General features: G+C 41.3%; 1 protein-coding gene across 9 annotated transcripts in view; it reads left to right on the top strand.

Moving 5' to 3' along the window:
• The window catches only part of brsk2a (BR serine/threonine kinase 2a), a 183,208-nt gene extending 166,688 nt beyond the window's left edge, over positions 1–16,520 (top strand). For 4 of the 9 annotated variants that reach the window (XM_072435472.1, XM_072435469.1, XM_072435470.1 and 1 more), the window contains 7 exons: positions 2,746–2,806; positions 4,527–4,734; positions 5,391–5,439; positions 6,413–6,536; positions 9,087–9,267; positions 11,478–11,567; positions 15,601–15,876. In XM_072435472.1, coding sequence (XP_072291573.1) covers positions 2,746–2,806; positions 4,527–4,734; positions 5,391–5,439; positions 6,413–6,536; positions 9,087–9,267; positions 11,478–11,567; positions 15,601–15,752 — 865 coding nt within the window. In that variant the 3' untranslated portion in view covers positions 15,753–15,876. Of the gene's footprint in view, positions 1–2,745; positions 2,807–3,968; positions 4,735–5,390; positions 5,440–6,412; positions 6,537–9,086; positions 9,268–11,477; positions 11,568–15,600; positions 15,883–15,916 lie in introns of those variants that run through there. The other 5 variants (XM_072435464.1, XM_072435463.1, XM_072435467.1 and 2 more) reach the window with 4 other exon arrangements.
• The last annotated feature ends 2,677 nt before the right edge of the window (positions 16,521–19,197 follow it).

Below are 19,197 nucleotides of genomic sequence, written 5' to 3'. Positions count from 1 at the left end.
ACCATCTGTAACATTAGCCGTCTACAGTATAAGGGCCGCTCTTCCAACACCAGCAGATGCCCGGCGGCTCCCACAATATGTTCCTAAACGGCCCGCGGATGCACCGTATTTGGCGTTAGTGCGACTGACTGAGCGCACAATGCCGCCACAACAGTACGGGCCCATCTCTGTGAATGGTGAATGATTGCAACTGTCTGCTCAGCTGCTCGTGGAAGATGGAGAAAGCCGGGCCAACGCTGTCTGAACGTCGCCTCCTTGCGCGCGCACCATTGCGTGTGATGTAGCCACTTCACGCAGGCAGGGGCCAGCAGGAGTCGTGTAAAAATAGCTTAAGTGTGGGTGTTCGCTATTTTCTCTCCCGTCTCTTTGCGTGGCTTTTAACGCTGCTGTTTCTCCTGGACTATTCTAAATTCTCTCCAGGGACGTACTCATCCTCTGGTTGCTATCTTTCCAGCAAAGTGGAGGGAAAAAATAGTTCAGTAATAGTCACACTATTTAGTTATTCATTCATATTTGGACCAGTTAACATGTAGGTTAGTCTACTCATCTAAAGCACAAGTTATCATGATTGGATTGAAGATTTGACACATGTTGGTGAAGTTCATGCAGTTACTTTCTGGTTGGACATGGTGAAATTCCATTACTTTCGAAAAAAAAATGTTTTGTAAAAAAGAGGCCAAATCTCATCTAATTTACACAACAGTTATTACTTGACAAATGAAGATATACAACTACACCTTGATTAATGCTAAAACTGTCTTTGCTTGTAAATTGTCCCGGCATTTTGTGTAGTGATGACACAGAAGGAGTCTTACACTTCTTCGTGTAATTATTTTGCACACTTCTCTTTACAAATTACCACTTGACTAGTGTATTACTATAATACATTTTCCCCGCAGGGACTAAACAACCAAACAAATAGTCATAATTAGTAAAACATCAATACCTGCACTATAGCACATGGTTGACCAGAGTAATAAAACAAGTTATACAACACCTTTATTCATTGTTTCAAAGTAATCTAACTGCTGTTAACACTTGGCACTTTGATTGGTGGCCCCACTGTAATGACCTGTATTCAGCAGTGGACAAATGCAGTGCAGTACCAAGAGATTAGGGCTGAGCATCACCTAGTACTTCATGATACAATATGTGTCCCGATACAGGGTCCACTGTACTGTAGTTATCCCAATGTCCAGAGCTTGATAAGTCGCTTGTCCTGATACATGGATATCCTGTCAAACTAGTGTTAAACGTTAAATTATGTTATGATTATGTTGAAGAATAACATTGGAATTTCCTTGTTCACAATGCTCTTAATATCAGAATACAATTGTTCTATGAAAGAGTCAAAACTAAATGCAGTAGTCAACAGGTTAAGAAGTGTATAACCTGGCAATTTATAGTTAATTTATGTAGTTTAAAAGTACCACGATATGTCTCCCTGTATCGATATACATCTTCCCAAGGAGTCCATCATGACCCTGTACTGATATGTTGACTACAGCCCATCAGGGACCCTCACTCTTCTCTAGATCTTGAAGAAGCGGCGCAATATTTGTATAGCTGTGACGTAAAGAGCACTCACCACTTCAACTGCCACATTCTTGTTGCAAATGAACTTTTGCTAAACTTACCGCGAACCGGATGATGTCTTATGGACTATACTGCTCCATACTCCGCCATCGGGTCCAAACTCTTGCATTCATTGCCCCTGAATGTTTATGCCCGGCCACATGTTCCCAAATGCATGAGTGATGAAACGGAAAGAGCACAAGAGGCGCACGAGGAGGGGGTAACACTGGTCTGAATGACAAACAGGAACAGTGTTGTGACAGTGAGCAGCTGGTGTTTCCTTGTGTTGACAGCCGTGTGTGCGTGTGTGTGTGTGTGTGTGTGTGTGTGTGTGTGTGTGTGCGTGTGTGCGTGTGTGTGTGTGTGTGTGTGTGTGTGTGTGTGCGTGTGTGAGAGAGCGTGCACATATCTATATTTGTGTGCGCGCCTTTTTGATGGAGACAGATTGGCCTGTGATTGTTCATTTTGGAGCCGGCCCTGCGCTCATAGGGGTTATTGACGGCATCTGTGAGGAAAATATGAGAAATAGAGCACAACCAAATGTCCCTCCTCATTTTCCGCTCTGCAAAAATGTAACGTCTAGATAAGTCGGAATCACTCGCAGTGTTAATATTAATCTTGAATTGAGTAGTTGTTACTTTTCAACTGATTGAGCTTTGCTATTTTGACTATTTGGATCGGACGTTTCTGGCTGGTTTATTTGTTTTCCCTTGTTTAAGTTGGTCATTGAATTACAGTTTTTTCGTTTTGTTGTTTTCCTCTGGTATTGCTTTAAATGAGAACCTCTAATGACAACATACTCCAAATCCAAACTAGTAAAACTGTATTTTTTTTACATTTGCCAACTGTTTTTGTGTGCCGTGTTCCCTCAAGAAATTTCCTTCCAATTCAAAAAACACTAAAACTATTAAGAGTGTAAATTAGCCTATAGATTTCCAAGTGGAGCAATTATCCAACAAAATTGAAAACTCATTTGGTGGCATAATTGGTTTGAGAGATTGCCCGGGAGTTGATGCGAGTAATGCCTCTGTTTCTAGGTGGTGTGTTTCTAGGGAGCAGTAGCACAGTAACACCATATGTTTTAGCCTCTTGCTAACCTCCAAGCTGCACACGTGTTAAGTGGAACATGGAGCTTGTTCACATGTTTACCGGTTTGTGTTGTTGCCACAGGTCTCGGTCTATTAGCGGGGCCTCCTCTGGTCTGTCCACCAGCCCTCTCAGTAGTCCACGGGTAAGTCCTCACCTCCACTGCATGCACTCACGCCCGAGCGGGACACGTGTGGGGTCAACCTGGGCTCTGATCACAACCACGCTGTCGGAAGTAGAAGAAGATTTGACTTTCAATGTAAAAAAAAGATCCTCAGGGATTTAGAGCGTGTCTAAAAATAACACGTTATTTTGGCTAGCTGTATACAATAAATGTTAGGAAGGATAATTTATATATTTATGTATTTAATACATTTTGCTTATTTTTAAATAACATTTTGATCTTAATTTATAGATACATCTGTGTTACTTAATTTCTAAAGTTCTAAAGTAGTAAATTATTGCATAGTGCAGCATGGCAGTAATTGCTTCAATGTTTTTCTAAAATAATTCAAAAGCATTGTACTTAACACTCTGTGGCCTTCTGTGGGAGGACAAAATAAGAAGCATTGTTTTCCTTATTCATTCTAAATTCAACTGGCGATTTCCAGGATCTTCTCTCATAATCTTCTCACATCCTGAAGTCTCCAAAATGTTAATGTTTTTATTCCCCAGATAACAAAAACAATGTCCCTTTTTAGCTTGCTGAACTTTGGGTTCCTTTAACTGTAATCCTACACCAAGCTCCCCTGCCCCACTATCGGGCTCATCTGAAAAGGAAATTGATTTCCCAACACCTTAATCTAAACGTTTGTATCCTGCTAAACCAAGAGAAAATAGGTTGTTATTTCTGCCCAGGGGGAGCAGTAGGAAACTTTTATTGCTCAGGCAATTTCACCATTTGAATTTGAGCCATCAACAAAACACCGAATGTGAGATCTTATAATCCACCTTTTGTTATTGAAAAGACAAATTGTCTTCACAGCTGGCGGTGTGTGTCTAGCACTTGTGTGTGTGCCTCCCTGCCTGCTCGAGCCCTTATGATTTAATATAACAAGTGTTGTTGTTTTCTCACTGTTTTTATGTTCGTTCCTGTCGATTCTTTTGCCACTGAATGCTCTAACTGCATGTTTCTTTTCCCTTTTCTTTTCTCTGTAACGCTTCAAAAACACCTGACCTGCCTGGATATTGTCGTCTTGCCTTGTGTGATTTGTTCTGTTACACTTTCTCTTTCCTGCCCCGGCTATACTTCCCTGTTTTTCTTTCCTTAATCCTGCTTGTGTGCCTGTATTGATCCATAACCCCAGCCTGTCCGAAAATTCTGTGTGCCGCCTCAGTCCCCAGATTTGGCGGAGTCCCCTAACTCCAGCCCGTGCCCTTCCCCGGAGCCGCTTCCCATTCGCACCGGCGCCAGGATTTCCACCCCTAACTCCCTCACCCCGGACTGCGACTCCCTGCTACTGCCGACGTCGCTGAACAAGACCCAAACGCTCCCAATTAGGTCCAACGCGGTCCCCAAACCCCTCCAAGCCACACGCTCCAACCCTCTGCCCGAGTCGTCCAATGATGTGATCAGATCAGAGCCGGTGTCTCCAGACCAGCCACCGCCTCATCCCTCCTCCTCAGTGCCACCAACTCCCACCTCCCCCTCCAGACCGTTACCCCCTCCAACCCCAAAACATGTCCCCTTCTCCTACACCAATAGCCCCCAGACAAGAAGGTCCTACTTTGGGGCCTGTCCCCAGCTCTCCATGCCCCTCAGCCCCGCGTTGTCGCCCATCCGTTTGCACCACTTCCACCCGGTGGCACCCGCCGCCTCTCCCTCCTTTACTAACCATGCTCCCAAATCTATCCCCCTGATACAGGTCACCCCACACCCCTCCCCTAGAGGAAGCCCCCTCCCCACACCCAAGGGAACCCCTGTGCACACGCCCAAGGACAGCCCGTCTGGGACCCCCACCCCGACGCCGCCGCCCAGCCCGTCCATTGGAGGACTGCCCTGGAGGACGCGCCTCAACACCATCAAGAACAGCTTTTTGGGATCGCCACGCTTCCACCGCAGAAAGCTACAAGGTACAGTAAAAAACAAAATATAGTCTTACTCTAACCAATATGAAGGGTTAAAGTTACCGAGAGATGGATTATAAAGTGCAGTCCATGTATGAGTCTTCTCAGCCGTGAATATTTGCAAGGATATGAATAAAAATGGAAAGTACTAATGTGAAAAGGAATGTGAAAGTGAAACGTTAAGGTATCTGTACTTTACCAAATACATTTCTACTTTACTTTATACTTTTACTTCACTTTATCTGACAGCAGGTATCTGTACATTCTACTCCACTACATGTTTGACCTGGAGTTTCTCACAATCTCTGACAATACTTTTACTTTGTTACTACTACTACTACTTTGTTTACTTTGTTGATCACTTTAGTTTTTGTTTTTTATTTTTTTAATGTAATTTATTACTATAACTAGATGAAGACCCCAAAAGAGGGCATCTGAGTGCAGTGTGTTTCCGATTAACAGAAACAGAATAAAAAATGAGTATGATATTTGAGAAAATACAGAGCAAACTAAATGCTTGTTGGTGACTATTTCTCTTACTTTAATTCAAATCAAGATGCACATGATTATGATGTGAAATATGTCAATTTAAATGAAAGTATTGAATGTCTAACACCTTACGTTTATTCCCCACACTTTTTTATATTTGAATCGCCCGACAGTTCCGACACAAGAGGAGATGTCCAGCCTCACACCAGAGTCTTCCCCAGAGTAAGTACACACATCTTATATAGTCAGTACGTATTCAAACTACGGGTATACATCACATTTTAGTTCTTCTACACGTCCGCTCCTCATACTCTGATGTTCTTCTGAGACTCCATGAATGTTTGATTTGGCCCGCTGAGTTCCCTGTAATGACCTCACGGTTCAGCAGGAGGTGGTAGAGGCTGGTTATGGGGGGGGTAGGGATTGTAAGTGGGATGCTATGTGCTCCCAGGGGGTTGAAAACTGAAGCTATGGCCCAGATATGCCTGCTTGCTTGGCTGACTGTCTAGTTTTGGCCATTTCCACCTGGCTGAGGAAGAGAAAAGGCTTGGAAATACCTTCTCGTTGCTGGGAGGGGTCGGTTTCACCAGATTATAGATTGAAATAGAGATCCAGCAATACAAAAAACAGAAAACTCTTCTTAAATTTGTGAAATGAGTTATTTTAAAGCATAAATCAAATATAGTAATCTAACATTTTTTATCAATCAACATCAGACAGAGCCGATTTTGACCACTGCAGTAATAATATTTGATGATAAATACTACAAATGAATCATTGCATGTTTTATGTTGTCAAAACCAATTGAATTTAATGCCTGACCAATTGTATAATTTAAATGTGTTAAATTGGACACTTTCATCAGTTTACTTAATCCAGAAAACCACCTTTTATAATATTTTTTTTGTTGCTATTGAGTCGGTCTTGAACGACTCGGAGGCATTTGCCGTTAACGAACTACATTGTCCAATTTTTTTTTATCTCAGTGATGATGCGTCACACGGGCATACTTATAAATAAACACATCACCGATCTCCATAATGCAAAACGTCATGAAAACTCTCCGCCGCTGTTTATTCCTGCTCCTCTTTTTACCTGAGGGCGCTCCATGTTTGCGTCTCCAATCCCCCTCAGCCACTCGCACGTTCCATTTACTCTGCATTAATGAACATGCCTTTTTGTCGTCGCCCCGCAGGCTTGCCAAAAAATCCTGGTTCGGTAACTTCATCAACTTGGAAAAAGAAGAGCAGATCTTCATCGTCATCCGGGACAAGCCTCTCAGCTCCATCAAGGCGGACATCGTTCAGGCGTTCCTATCGGTACACACACAGAATGAGCTCGGCTAATTTCATTTGGCGCTGCTTTATTTCTGCAGTCCCTTGCCATCTGCTCCCTGCCCTGTTTTGTTTTTTTTACTTCAATCAAGGATGTTATGATTTTGCCCCTGGTCGTTTGTTTGTGGGATTTTAAATAAATGGATATATTAGAAATGTTGGGCAATTGTTTTATGAGTGTTTAAGTCAGAGGAGGGCAGCACAGGATCTTTATAATATTATATCGTAAAGGCACTTTCTTGGTGGATTCTTACGGGTGCGGTCACACTTGGACTAAACTGAGACAAAACCCCCAAACCGAACTAGCTCCGGACCAAACCAAGTCTAAATCCAGACCGAACTGGACCAAACTAATGCGTGCAAAAAGTGTGAACGCACCCGCAATTAGAATGAGTGTCTCAGTATTAAGCGTTTCCACAAGAAATAGATTATCCACTTGTTTTTTATCAATGAATATCTGTAATGGCGGTCTAAACGGGCCGGATTAGCAAACATTTCTATCTTTTGAGCAGTTAACGCAGCGAAGACAGTCACAAAACATTAGCAAAACAGTGTAATGTCATGTAATTATAGCAAAACCGGCACCGCACAACAATGTGTATTAGCAGCGGTGTACAATATAACAGATTAGAAATATTATTGAGAATGTTGTGTTGAAGATATGCAAAATTTGAATATTGTGTATATCGTTTATAGGAAAAAAATGCAACAAAATTAGTGAGTTTAAAATAAAAAATATATAAGTTATGTGCGTTCAACAAGGTGATATTTCTGAACTTTTGTGCATAAGTTTACAGCCAATCAAACCTGAACTAATACATTTAAAGTTATTTTTTCCACACATTTCTTTTGGATTGACATAATATTACCTCAATATTGTTAGAATATTGAGATATTGCCCACCCCTACCTTGTTCATTTGTGACATTGGAAATTTGCATATAAAAGTCAATTATCTTGATGTAATGGGTCGAGTTAAAAGTTCTCAAATCATTATGAACTGTCTGAAGTCACGCCATCATCATTATTATTATGTAACTTTTGCTTTGCCAGGACACAGTAAAGCCGTCAGTAAGAACACATTTTTGCAAAGGATTTTCTTCAGCAATAAAACCTGTAATTGGATAAATGCAAGACGTTAAAGGCCACGCGTTGAATCATTCTAGACAAAGCAATACAATCTACACATTGTGCACCTTTAACCAATTTAAAATATCCCTTGCAGAGTATTTCCAAGCTGTATTCGCATCCTCTTTCTAATGTTTTTCCCTGCCCATTTACGTAGCAATCCAGTAAAGTGCTCACAATCAGCACTTCTATTTGACTCACTGGAGGTCAATAGAAATCAACTGTGCATTGATCATTAGCATATAGATGTCGCGCCCTCCATATACAGTGAATCGACTGAGCGTTGCATTCAGAAATTGAAAAAATAATAATTTTACGGAAGACAAGCCCGCTGGGACTTCCCTAAAATGTGTTTACTCAAACATTTGGACACAGGTAGTCTATATCCACTGTGCCAAATCGACCAGAACAGCATTTTAGATTTTACAAGGTGCCAAGGTGGGTCAGTATCAAATCTGTTTCTCCGTTCCTTAGAGGTAGCTATTTTCTCCCCCCGGGGTAACACTGGCTGGTGTATCGGACAGGAGATTGGCACCCGGATTGGCGGAATTATAGCTCTCGGCGTGCTTACGTTAATGGAATGTCAAAACCTCTCCACAATATGCCCACACATGACAATTCTGAGGCTCACCTGCTCATCGGCTGCACAAATTCGTTTTAGCTCGAAATGTTCAGCTTACATTAGCTTAAGTTGCGCCCGCATGCTTGGCTACTCTCGGAGGCAATAATCTTCTTAGAGTTTTAACCATGCCTAGGCGGAGTCGGCCTAATGAGGGCTTGTTCACCTTGTCATTTGTAACGCACAAGGAATGACGGGACCTCTGTAATCCTGTTTGGGCTACCGTATTTTACGGACTATAAGTCGCACTGGAGTACAAGTCGCACTGGAGTACAAGTCGCATTTTTGGGGGGAAATGTATTTGATAAAATCCAAGACCAAGAACAGACATTTAATCTTGAAATGCACTTTAGAATAATAACGGATTAGAGAACATGGTGAATAGGTGAACATATGCTAACGCTAACACCTTCAGCTACATGACGCACAGACAACGACCTGTGGTAAGTGTCTGGTATGTTAACGTAACATATGAACAGTTATTCGGATAACTATAGCATAAAGAACATGCTAACAAGTTTAACAAAGCATCAGTTTTACCCCAAATCACTAAATCCATGGAATTCTTCTTCCTCTGTGTCACTTCTAAACAACTCCACAAACTCCAGAGGAAGAGGAAGTGCTGTGTCGCTTAGAGCCTAGAGCGCCCTCTTGTGGTTGCCAGTGTGAAAATAACAAACATCACTTATAAGTTGCTCTGGAGTATAAGTCGCACCCGGGCCAAAACTATGAAAAAAAGCCCAGAAAATACAGTATTTGTTTGACTTTGGTCGTCTCTCTCCCGCGCAGATCCCGAGCCTGAGCCACAGCGTCATCTCCCAGACCAGTTTCCGGGCAGAGTACAAGTCCACGGCAGGTCCCACGGTTTTCCAGAAGCCCGTGAAGTTCCAGGTCGACATCACCTACACGGAGAGCACAGCCGCCACCAAGGAGAACGGCATCTACTCGGTCACGTTCATCTTGCTTTCAGGTCAGGGCTGAAGGAAGATGGAGAGAAACACCCATATTTTTTTGGGGCTCATTGAATAAATAGCTTTTGGACGGTCGGTGAAAGTGTTTGCACATCTACTACTGTGACCAATTCAAACCTGGCTCCAGCGCCACTTACTGTCACAAGTTACAGCAGAATTAGTTACTTAAAGGGCCTGTGCCTGATTTTGAAGCGTGAATCTGGAACATGCTTTAATATGAGCCGTCAGTCTGCCCACTTTGTGACATCGCCCCGTGCAGTCGTTTCCATCTAGTTCCCCCAAATCTGCCAGAACCAAAATATGAAGCATGATCCTTAGCGAACAATGTACTTGATTGGACAAAAGTAGTCTGTAGTTTCTTTATTGATTAATACTATATAAATTGCTTTGTAGAATGCATAGATTAAATATTACAGTCTCAATGTATTTCTTATTTAGCCGGTTTTGCCACATGATGCATGATTTAAAGAGCATTTATCTTTGACTTGTATTAATTCAAATCAGGTTCAGATCCTTGAAAGTGTAAAAAGTAATTAATTATACTTTTTAAGATTCCGCCGGGAAGATATCAAGCGTTAATTTGACAGTGTGTTAAAAAACGGGAAAAAAGTAGTAAAGTTTGTGCTCATTTTTATTGATTAATTACTTAATCTTAACAGTAGCAGTAGCAGGGACTTCCTTCTTCCAATTTTAAATGATTCACTTTTTTAAAAACTTGAATCCCTTGAGGAATAATTATCAGATGAAAAATGCAGTACTTCATTAAACAGTCAAAAGTAAAATAGAACACAAAGATAAGGCAAATGGGCTTATTTTTTTAATTATAGCATCATGCGGTGAGCTGTAATTGTTTCCTTATCCAACATCGGTTTTAGAAATGCCATCAAACGCAAAACTGTCCTGTAACTTTTAAATCTAGCCACGTAATAAGATAATTGCATCATTGCTCATTTTGTTTCTCCTGTTTCTCAAGCTATTCATAACCGGGAAAGCAAGAGGGGGTGAAGGCAGGATGTCAAGGCACTCCAAGAAAAATATGAAAACCACTTCCTGGGCAATGCAAAAATAAAAATAAACTTATCATTCCAGCAAATACACCAGAAGAGCAGTTTTTGGAGTGGTGGTGTTTTCTTTGCCAAAAGGAACGCTGCCTACGGATTTTCAAAGTTTTTCCCATTTTGAATGCTTGATAAGATTTCCCCCTCATCCGAGCGCCCCGTGCCTTCCCAAATGAGGTCTGGCTATGCGAGATTACATACTACTCAATCATGCATGCCGCACGGATACAGTTTTCCTGCGTCTCTCACAGAAACAGTGGCAGCTGCGGAGCGAGCCGATTGTTCCGTGCCACTGACTGTGTAATGTCCACAACAGGTCAACAACAAGTCGCCCACTTCATCAGGCACTTTGATTCTGCAGACTTTTTTTTACTTTTAAAGCTGCAGGAAGCGTACTGCTCGTCCATCAGGCGTAACTGTGAGTTTACAGTGTAACGGAAGTGATTGTACTGCTGAGTTAAGCGACTTTGGCTTTGATTCAAGTTCGTATAAGCTTAAAACTTTTAGCAGCTGTTTTGCTGACTAATTTCTGGCTCCGTTGGAAATATTTTGTTTTGAACTAAACAGGTTCAAACTGAGACTATAGTGGCACAAGTAATCCTAATTTAAATAGTCTAACATTCAAGCTTTTCAAACTGCGAAACCGGACACGTCTTTTAAATCTGTCCAACGCTCTCACAACCTTTGGCACGTCGGTAATATTCACACGCATGAATATTCTGGTTCTTCCACACCTATAAAACGAGGAAGTAAAACCTACGACTGGACAACTCGAGCGTAGCCAATCAGAGCACTGCTTTCAGCTCCTTCTTCTCTGGGTCGACGAGAGATGAAATACTTTATTATTAGATGCAGACAGTGTGTAGCGGTCTCATTTTTGTCAGGTCTTAAAATAGAAAATAAACTTTGCTGAAGAGAACTGCTGCAAGAGAGAGATTCTGGATGAGAATAAACGCAGTGCCAAAAAACGTGCTCTCTGAATATGACTCACTGTTGGAACCACTACAGGAGAGAGTAAACATCTCACTGTCGCATTATTGTCAAACTGCACAGTATATTTCCATACGCAGTGTTCTTATTCACTGTCCCCTTCTCATTATATCTGTATTAAATAAGTATCTGTGTGCTGTCTCTCCCTGTGTGGCGTTCAGGGCCCAGTCGGCGTTTCAAGCGAGTAGTGGAGTCCATTCAGGGTCAGTTGTTAAGCACACATGACCAGCCAGGGGTCCAACAGCTAACTGGTAAGTATTGACTCTTCTATTTTAATTTTTAACCAAAACACATTTATAAACTACTGCAAAAAAGTATCTACATTGGTAAATTACAGGAATTCTGTATAATCTAGATGTTAGAAGTTTGACTTATTTTAGATTAATTGATTTGTAACCAGAAGTGGGGAATATATAACACATTTTAGATAATATTGTGGCAAAATTTGAATATGGATTGTATCGTTTATAGTAAAAAATGCAGCAAAAAGAGCAGATTAAAGATAAAAATGCATTAAGGTGTATACGGTGATATTGCTGCTCTTTTGTGATTCTTTTTACAGACATTTTACATTAAACACATTATTGTTATTGTCTGAATCACTCTACTCCAAAAAAAATATTAAGATATGATTTTTATCAGTCTTGCCCACCCTTACTTCCCCATGTCTTTTCTTTGTATAACATGTTTTAGAAATACTGTCAAAAAATGTTTAAGTCCAAAATTTCTTAGAATACATTTTTTAAAAGTTACGCCTAGCAATGAAATGCATCTAAAATAGTCAAAACAACAGTAACTACGGTTCTATGAGTCCTGAATGACAGTGGGGATGAAACAGAACCACTCAAAATTAGTCATCTGAATTCAGGCCATTTAAGCCGATGTAGATATTTCCTTTTTGCTGTGAACCCGCTCCATCCGTCCCATCCCGCCCATGGCCATCCCACCCAAGGCCACCTCTGCCATTGCTTCGGCCTACACTCCTCTTCCCGTGCCTGGTCTAACCCTGCGCCCGGCGTCCCGATGGCTCCCGCAGCATGCTCTAGCTTCCGTTCACCCCGGCAGCGCTCGCGGCCCAGAGAGTAGGTCAGTAGTTTTCTTTCGGATGGCGTCAACAGTAGGCAGCGCTGATTGGCATTCTTCTACTACCGAGACACTCCCGAGAGGGGTTTGTCGCCATGGCAACACCGCTTCACCTCAACGTTGTTCCCATAATGCAATGTACCTCGCAGCAACGGCACACACCTGGCAAACGTGCTACTCCGCTCCTGTCGGTGTTCACCTCTCTGCGACTACGGCGCAGAAACGCTCTGTCACTACATTTCTTTTCACATTGAAATCGTGCTTACATAATCATTCAATAATAAGGTCATCTGTGAAATCAGTATTTCTCTAAAGATTCTGTCTGGAGCAGCTCTTCAGAGTCAACTGGACTAGTGAGGGCCTGTTTTGGGGTTGACCAAGACACAGTTGGACATCAAAAAATCCCCACATAAAAAAGAGAAATGCATGGAAATAAACCGACATCCAGAGAACAATGTCAACATAAATGAAGTCTAAAACTAAAAACTGTTAAAATAAATCAACAAAAATGCACATGCACTTTAATGCATCCCCATCTTAATCCTATTTTAATAATTTACACAGTTTTTATTCTTATGCCCAGTATTTTAGTTAGCTTAGCTTTGACACCAGTTCCCCCTGCTGGTCACGCTTAAAAACGCAAGCAGCTATTTCCTTATTCATTGCAGGTCTTTTCAAGTGTTTCCCCACATTTTACAAACTTACAACTTAAATTACATTGTTTTCTATCTCTTCATCAATCGATTGCATCATGTACAATAGAAAATCAGATAAGATGTCATTGGCATTTAGACTTGAGCCACAACTTATTTAGATGACAAATGTAAAAATAATAATATAGTTCAAATTAGCGTTTTACCCTGTATACATCAAAATATCATACTTAAGTTGTATATATCATGCTATCAAAATAACGATGCATCTGAGGTCTAGTTATTATTTATGTTCCAGTGTGGTCAAATGTCATTGCGTTGGTTATTTATTGTTTTGGTCAGGTTAGAGACGCCGTTGTCATTTGAATGTTGCGTATAGCGTAAGACTTAAAGCACTAATCCCGCCTTATTATGCAAAGATAAGGCTCCCTGTTATTTTGACCTCCCTCGATGCGGCGAGTTCAGTGACCACACAGAAGCAATTATGAGTTGAGGGAGCTCCGAATACCAATTACTGTCGCTCGGGAGTCGAACCTGCTTGACTTTCATTGTGAAGCCAATCTCATTTAAGTCCTCAAGCGGTCAGTATCACAGGGCACAAAAAGAATTGTAGTTCTATTGAAAGACTTTGCTTTGTTTGTTCACGATCATTTGCAGCGACCAGAAAGCGAAATGTCAAATGATCAATTTAGTCCAGAGCATTTTAATCAGTTATTGAAAATGCAGAAAAACACAACAAATATTATGATAAGATAAGATAAGATATGCCTTTATTGTCCACACATGGGGAAATGTTGGTGTTACAAGGCAGTAGATACGGGAGGAAAGGACAGATAACTTATAGGAAGTTTAAAAAAAACACTCTTAATAGAAGAACTCTTATGAACAAAAACAAAAACTCTTATAAACAGGTCCTCTCACATCTTAATAGGGAATGTAGGGAAGAAAATAAAAATAAAGATAAAATAATAATAATAAAAATAGCTGGCATAAGACAAATAATACTAATAATAATGGTAAAGTATCAGAACTATGCATACACATCAGGGTTGTCTGGATTTTTTAGTATTATTAATGGAATATATTAGCCACTGTTTGTATTGGTTTGGGGCTTTATTCATCCATCTGTTACCCACCAAAAAACAAATACATTTTCTTTCTTTTGTTTTCTTCCTGTGAGTGTAGCAAAACTCTGCTTCTGCGTCCTGTCGCATTTGAATTGCGCGCTTGCATTGTTAGCTGGAGTGTATAACAGACTCTTGTGCACAAATGCGTTGATCAAAGCTTGTCTTCTGGCTCCGAGCTCAGTCCAGACATTTCACGCTCGGCTCGGTCCAAAAAAGCACCCATTAGACAGACTCCATCATCGCAGCTCCTCCAAGGCCCGTGTTTAATAATGGCACTGAAAACACTGACGGACAGAATAAGCGGGAGCGCTACCGTGGCGTTTTCTTTCCAGGAGTTTTGGATTCTTTGATGTCATTTGCTGTCGTGTGACTCGCTTTTGGCTGACTGCATCTGCTTTGACCACCGACTCACAGACACTGAACTGGGAGGGCGCAGGAATACTTTAAAATACAGATGGTGTCGATGACAGCGGTGGAATAAATACAACATTTTGTATCGGATGTAAAAAAATCGACTCTACTTTACACTATTTCATGCAGATTTTTGACTTAATGTTTCTAAACTTTCTAAACTTGATGTTTCTAAACTTGAACTCCTTGAATGGCACCATGAACGTGGTAAAAAAAATAATAATAATGTATGAAACTTTCTCTTTTTCAGTCCAGTACAAAAATGTAACGAGTAGAAAGTACTTGTACCTGCTCTTAAATGTAGTGAAGTAAAAGTATCCACTGTGAAATTTACATGCACAGATATGTAAACATTAAAAAGTACATTTGTTAATCGTTACTTTCCACCTCTGGTTGATAATGTTAGTAACGTGCAGCGGTAAAAATGGTAAAAAAGAGGTAAAATGGACAAAGTTCAGGACAAACTTGTCATTAAAACTCTAAAGGAGGAAAATTGCATATAAACAGTCAAACTATTGATGACTTTCAGCTTCCTGTAATAATAAATTATGACTAATCTGGGACTAAGTGTGGAAACTACACCATAAATGAACGACCGAGGACTTAAGCAGATATTTACTAGTACTAGAACATGGACAGGACATAACCAGGTCCAAACAAAGTGTAAATTAAAGTGTATATTAAGTGTAGCCTAAGGGTTCCTGTCCACGCCCACGTCCTACCTGTTGTCACCTGCGCCCCGGTTTAAGCTCGCATCACACTGGCAGGCTCACACTTCTGCATGGCTTAACCCGTCCTCCACGCGGCATCTGCAGCGCTGCCGTCGCCCGATCTCCTCCAAGTCAAAGCGTCTTCCTCCTCTCGTCCGTGACCCCCGTGTTCACCACTCCTCTCCTCTGTTCTTCTCTCCCTCTGCTCCCTCTCCTCTGTCCTCCTTCTCTCTGTGTGTGTGCACCCTGTAGGCAGCCCGTTGAGTAACTTCCTTGACGTAATTAAACAACTCTTTTCAGACGAGAAGAACGGCCAGGTGCCCTCCTACGCGTCCAAGCGCTGCCCCTCGCCCGCGCCCATCCGGAGGCTTCCCGATCACGAAAACAATGACGCGAAATGCCCCCGGGCTAAGCTATCCGCGGCGTCGCTCGGCACGCAAGACGACTCTTAGAGCTCGCAAAGGACGTTTTCTACGAATGAACGACTATAGCTATATTTTCTGAACGCACATCTCACTCCCCCCCCCCACTCATCTGTCCATCTGCACCTTTGTTCTCCCCTGATTATCCATGCTGCTCTAACCTACCTGTCATGTCAATTTTTCCCCATCACCAGGGATTATCCAAAAAACCTATTAAGGCTTTCCCCAAGTCTGCAAACCCCTTCCTTCGAAAGAGTGCCAACAAAGACGGACATTTCTAATTGAGGGAAGATTTACTGTTTTTTTTTCTTCAAAGGAGTTATACACGCTGAAGGGGTTGTCATTAAAAAAGACTCTTGCACTTCTAGCTGCCATTTCTAGAAGTAGAACCACTAGGTATTAGTTCCTCCCACGCGCCATCAAAGACTTTGCAGAATACCGAACTAGACACAACTCAACGCACACTCCATACAGAACCCTTCAATTGGAGACAAGCACTTCAACTTGGCCATGTCCGGTATGCACAAAAATTCCAAAACTCTGGGAAGAACAATTACAATTTACAGACAAAAGAAACATTGACTGAACTCGAGGAGGAGAGAAGGGAGAGGAGACCCGAAACACAACGCCGACGCGGATTGCTTGCTGGATTGTAACAATTTTGGTTTGGCTTTTTAAATGTACTTTCTTTGTGAAGAACTTTGAAAATATTGACTTTATCATGTATTATTATTATTATTATTAGACTTGATTCTATTGCTGCAGAATGCACTGGAATTGTGTGGGATGGGGCGGGGAGGGGGGGGCAGAGGATACTATGATAGCGTAAAATGGGTAAACGGTCGGGGCGGGTGGTAATGTGGGTATTTAAAATGAATGATCTATTCTGTACAGACTGATTTCTTATGTATAAAAAAATGAAATGTCTAGTTGTGAGTTTAGATATATCAAACGGTCAGGTTGAAAATGGCCTGCACCAGCCTCATCGCGTTTTAAAATGTATGTATTTTTGTTAGAGCATTATTGTCTTACCTAAGAACAACGGTTATTCATCATTAATGGTTATCAATGGCATTCCTGTTCTCTGTAATCTGCCGCACTTTGTGTTTTTTCATTCAAGACCTCTCTCTCTTAAAGGCTGCGCTCACACTGGCGGTGAAAATGGCCCACTTCCGATTTCAGAAGTTTCATTTTGACCAGAATAGGCTAATCAGAATAAACCAAATACAGTTTTATATTGTGCTTTAAGAACGCATACCAAAGTAATGATCAATGAGTTGGAAACGTTGAATGTTATTTTTAATGTAGTTAATCAATACCAATCTGAAAGTAAAAGCGTTTATTTTGCACACGTTCAATTCTACTGGAGCTTGCTGTCACCATAAACATTGCATCGTTTGCTTTTGATATTTGCCAGAGCAATAGTAGTATAGAAATAAAATGCCTCTTTTCAGATTAGGTGTTGTATGAGAGAACTCTGGTTTGGGCCACTTTCCCTCCAGTGTGAACACAGCCTTAAGTCTCAACTACCAGCATCAGGAGAAGAGGAACAAAAAACCTATCGTGACAAATGGATATTTTTGTATTCGTGCTTATTTATTGATGTCTGTCATCTCACCCTCTGATTTCATAATTTATTATAACTTGGCTATTTATATGAACAAAGCTGTTAGGTCAGTTGAATGTTATTTATTACCCTTGTGTGTTTGTAAATGGGACATTTGAAGAAAAAAATGAACTTTTTTTTCCCTTTTCTTTATATTTTGGTCTGACTTAAACAGATTATGTGAAACAATCTTCTCTGCGAGGGAGAATTTGTCAAAGAAAAAATGTCATACCAGTAATTTAAGAATGTAGACTTAGCCTCTTTTGCCAGAGGAAATATGCTCTTCTGATAGTTCAGTTGCTAGACAATGGATCAGTTTCATATCCTTGTGCGCATAGGCCCGAACCATTGTAAATAGACAGACACGCCGTGGGGCTTGATTGTCTTCTCAAACCATGCTGGGGTTTCCTGCTCTATGCGTTTAGCTTGTATCGCTGTGTGCATGTCAGAGCTTTTTCTTTGCATGGCTTTCGTGTTCTTGTTCCATGCCAAACTCACTCCTCCTCTCAGCCTTCACGGAGCCACAAAAATACCCTTTTCTAGATGTCGGATGCTCCCTCTGTCCCTGATTTCTCACTCTCTGTCGGCTTTTACCTTTGGCCTTTTTACTATGATTTTCTTTTTTTAAACTGTCCCTAAAGTCTTTCCCTTTCTCCTCCTCCTTATCTCGTGCACAAAGTTTGGAAACGATGCTTCCTTTTTGACACTGTACCTCTCTCTGAAGGCTCGGAGCTCTTGGCTGTGTCTGCCTGTTGGTGGATGGAGCGCATATCAGTACTACAAAAACACAAAGCAATACCCTGTTGTACGCCCTCCTTTGTTTTCTACTATGGGAAGTTTGCAGCACTACAGACAGCTGACCATGCAGAAGCCTGGGTGGTCTTCTGACAGAGCAGGAAAAATAGACTGATGTAATCCCCATATGACATAACTGTGAGCATCTTCAGTGCTGAACAATAAAAAATCATTCAGTTCATGCGAGTGGCTTTGTCTTTGTGTGTGGAAGAACTCAAGAAGCCTTGAGTGAATTAAAATGAATAAAACTGATGAAGGGACCAGCTATGATTTAAAAATGTGAAATGAGTAAGATAAGACAAGACAATATCATCTTTATTTGTCTCACGATGGGGGAATTCCAGTGGTGTAACACAGATTAGGCACAGAAATATAGTAATAAAAACAGAAATAACTCTTAGAATCTTAATAATAATAAGACTCTTAAGTGAGGAATCATTGAAGGAGTCAAATGAATGACAGAAATATGCAATGCTATAGATTTGCTATAAGTGAGTCTTTCTCAAACCCAACTTTCATAAATGACACATCTTTTCCCCTTTTTAAAAACAATATTTTGCAGATAACTTTTACACCCTACTTCCCTGGCAATTATATGTACTGGACAATACAAAATAATCGTATTATCATTGTAACCAATTAGAAGCTGTGAAAACGTGCACCAGGCTCCCTCTGGTGGATAAATATGAACATTACACGTTTACTTCAGTTTGACGGGATCATTTTTAATCCATGGATGAAATGCTCTCTCTGGTGGACGATGTGTGTAACTGCAGCAACAAAAGAAAGGAACTCTGGAACCAATCAGAGAAGCTCCAGACGTCACGTGCCCCTCTGCAGCTGAAGCGACTCAAACTGATGAGAGTTTTGAAGACAGGAGCGCGTGAGGCTCATAAAGAAGAAGAAAAAGGACTATAAGGAAATAAAACTAGTCCGAATCAGGCCTAAACTATCCAGGCCAGCGATGACTGCACTAGAGAAATCCTGTTAGATCCCGGTCAGACCCCGGCCAGACCCCGGCCAGACCCCGGTCAGATCCCGGTCAGACCCCGGTCAGATCCCGGTCAGATGCCG

The sequence above is a fragment of the Eucyclogobius newberryi genome, unplaced genomic scaffold (genome assembly GCF_026437365.1).
Source record: "Eucyclogobius newberryi isolate DKJ021-1_F unplaced genomic scaffold, fEucNew1.0.hap1 SCAF_7, whole genome shotgun sequence".
NCBI classification, from domain to species: Eukaryota; Metazoa; Chordata; class Actinopteri; order Gobiiformes; family Gobiidae; genus Eucyclogobius; species Eucyclogobius newberryi.
Note: the sequence above shows the minus strand (reverse complement) of the source record. Positions and strands in the feature narration are given on the sequence as shown.